At 48.9% G+C, this 2,669-nt stretch overlaps 1 protein-coding gene across 1 annotated transcript; it reads right to left on the reverse strand.

Annotated features, from left to right (window-relative positions):
• Nucleotides 1–602: 602 nt before the first annotated feature.
• On the reverse strand, nucleotides 603–2,426 carry LOC126068858 (DDB1- and CUL4-associated factor 8-like). The gene has a single exon (XM_049871548.1). It carries the CDS (start codon nucleotides 2,424–2,426, stop codon nucleotides 603–605), a length of 1,824 nt encoding a protein of 607 aa, XP_049727505.1.
• Nucleotides 2,427–2,669: the final 243 nt, after the last annotated feature.

The following is a 2,669-nucleotide window of genomic DNA, read 5'->3' on the forward strand; positions in this document are numbered from 1 at the left end:
AATTACGTACCTACTTTTTATCCTCTTCTTTTCTGGGAGTGTGAGTGCACGTATGAGTGAGTGAGTGTGAGTGTGTGTGTGTGTATGGATGTGTGTTTGGTATGTATGGGAAAGTGTAAGTATTCCAGGAACAAAACCATGTTTTACTTTACTTCTACAGCATAAACACATTTCTGAAAATTTCCTATCAACTGAGGAACCTGACCTTTAAAATAAACTGTTAAAGATGAATAAAAAAGCTAATAGCTTCCAGAGTGTCAGAAAAGATAGATCCAATAAAGCTTTAAATTTTTCATCAGAATTACTAAACTTTAGAAGTCAACCATAAGAGAATAGGCAAGGGGAAAAATGGCATCAATAAATTGCTTAAACATTTGTGTAAGGATAACGAGTAAAGAAACCAAGAGAGAGGAAAAGAATGAGGGAGGAAGAACATAAGGAAGGAAGGGAGGTAGAGAAGAAGGAGCAGAGCCGGAAGAGCTGGTTTTTAATATAACTTGCAGAAAACAGATAGAAGACAAAAGGAAAATAACTGTTAGTCAAGCTAAATTTCAAAGTAGAATCTACTGAGGTGACGTCTAGCCGAAGAGGGTACGCTGTCTTCAGGATGGCAGGCACTGCACACGGTCTCGGCTCCCCTCTTCATCGGATGTATCTGAGTCATCCAGGTCTGCAGCTCTGGCTCCAGCTCCAGCTCCAGCTCCAGCTCCAGCTCCAGCAGGTCCCCAGGGCCGGCGATAACTTCTCTCCGACATGTGACGCATGAGGAACCAGAGCATGCGGCTGTCGAACAGGTCAGTGTGGTGCGAGCTATCTTCATCTCGTTCCAGCTTGTTCTGCTTCATCACGTTCTTTAAACCGGTAAGCTCAGTGGGTGCTTCAGCTGTGGGTGCCCAGATCTTGACATCATGGTCTAGGCCACAGCTTGCCATCACAGGTAGGTAAGGGTGGGGCTCAAGGCAGTTTACTGAACCTGCCACGTCCCCTTCCATGAACTGAATGATCTGGCAGGATGACTTCTCCCAGAAGAAGATGTGCCCACAATCACTACCACTCATTACAAACTCACTTTTGGGACCATAGAAGTTGACACCTTTCACTGTGGCACTATTTCTGTGCCCCTTATATCTCTTAACATACTGGGCTCCATCATTATGAGAGGAGTTGAAGAGATAAATATCTTCATCATTGTAACTAACAAGGAGCTCTGTGCCATCGTGGCTATACACAAGGCAGGTAATGTTTGTCCTGGTGTCACTGTTTATCAAGTGATAAGGACAAAATTTCTTGAGCACGCCATTATTCTCATCTTGGTTAATTTTTCTCTGGTCATAAATTCTTACAAACTGATCTCGTCCACCCACTGCAAACTGGTGAATGTTGGCAGGATTCACATAGATTGTATACAGCCCCACTTTCCTCTCCCTCTCTTTTGTTACCACCACTTTTGAAGCCGGCCGGCCTTGTCTGAGGTCAATGGCAAAGACAACTGCATCTTCGCCTGAAGTTAAGAACTTAAAGGGGGAGTCTGGCTCTAGGGCCAACTTGTGGGAGGCTCCCCTATGCTGGGCCACACGCTTGGTATTCTTGCAGTATGGTGCATCAGACAGCTCTGCTATACGTACTTGCCCATCACGGGAACACATGGCCAGGGTGGCATCACCACAATTGGGGAGGAACTTGGCCTGAAAGACGTTACTTTTGTGGCCACTCGAAAAGTTCAGTAGCGGCTGCCCTCGCGCCCAATCCCACACCATCACCCTCAGGTCATCACTGGCACTGGCCAGCCAGGTGCCACGCTGGTTAAAGTGCACGGTATTGACACAGCCAATATGGCCCGCAAGCTCGTACTGCAGGTGGAAACGCTGCACAAAGATTCTTGCCCCACAGGCCTCATATACAAAGCGGGCACTTGAACCCAGCTGCCGCTCCCGAAGGGCAGTAAGGACATGCCAGCGAGGTGGGGGCAGGGCTGATGTCTCGGAGGACACCCACGCCTCCAGGGCCTGATTTTGCTCTGATAAATACTGTGCACGGTTGGCCCCACTGCACTGCACACATACCTGGGGCAGGTGTTCACCTTCTTCTTCATCCTCCTCCTCTTCTTCCTCCTCCTCTTCCTCCTCTTCTTCTAAGCGGCGATGCAATCGGTTTTCAAGATCCATGAGTAAACTGTCAACGTCCTCCATGCTTTCAGAGTCGGTGTCTTCACTTGTATTTTCTGTGCTGGTGTGGTTGGTGTCACTTCCATCTCCGGCACCATCAGCATCTCTGGGCGATCTCAAGCTCAATTCTGAGGCCTCCATTTCAGCGTCTGAGGACCTCTCTGTCCCGGCCTCTGCTCCAGACCTCTCCTCTAGGCTGCCGGACAGGCTTCTGTTCACTAAGTCGCCTAGGCCATCTGTACTGCTCTCTGTGCCGGACATCTTGACTGATGTTTGCAGACTGGTCTCGAGTCGGAAAAAGCTGAGCCTTTGAAGGTAAGTGAGCCTGTGAGGCAGAGAGAGGCTTAGCGGCAAAGAGACACCAACAGAGTAGGCCAAAGGGGGGAAGGGAATGGCGGCAAAACCGTTATCAGTACGGAAGCCCAAGAGGCTCATATAAGTACGGGAGGCCCTGAGGCTCAGAAGGCTTCTTCCCATTTCGCACTTCGCGGTACCCGTTGCTAC

This window comes from Elephas maximus, chromosome X (genome assembly GCF_024166365.1).
Source record: "Elephas maximus indicus isolate mEleMax1 chromosome X, mEleMax1 primary haplotype, whole genome shotgun sequence".
In the NCBI taxonomy this organism is placed as follows: domain Eukaryota; kingdom Metazoa; phylum Chordata; class Mammalia; order Proboscidea; family Elephantidae; genus Elephas; species Elephas maximus.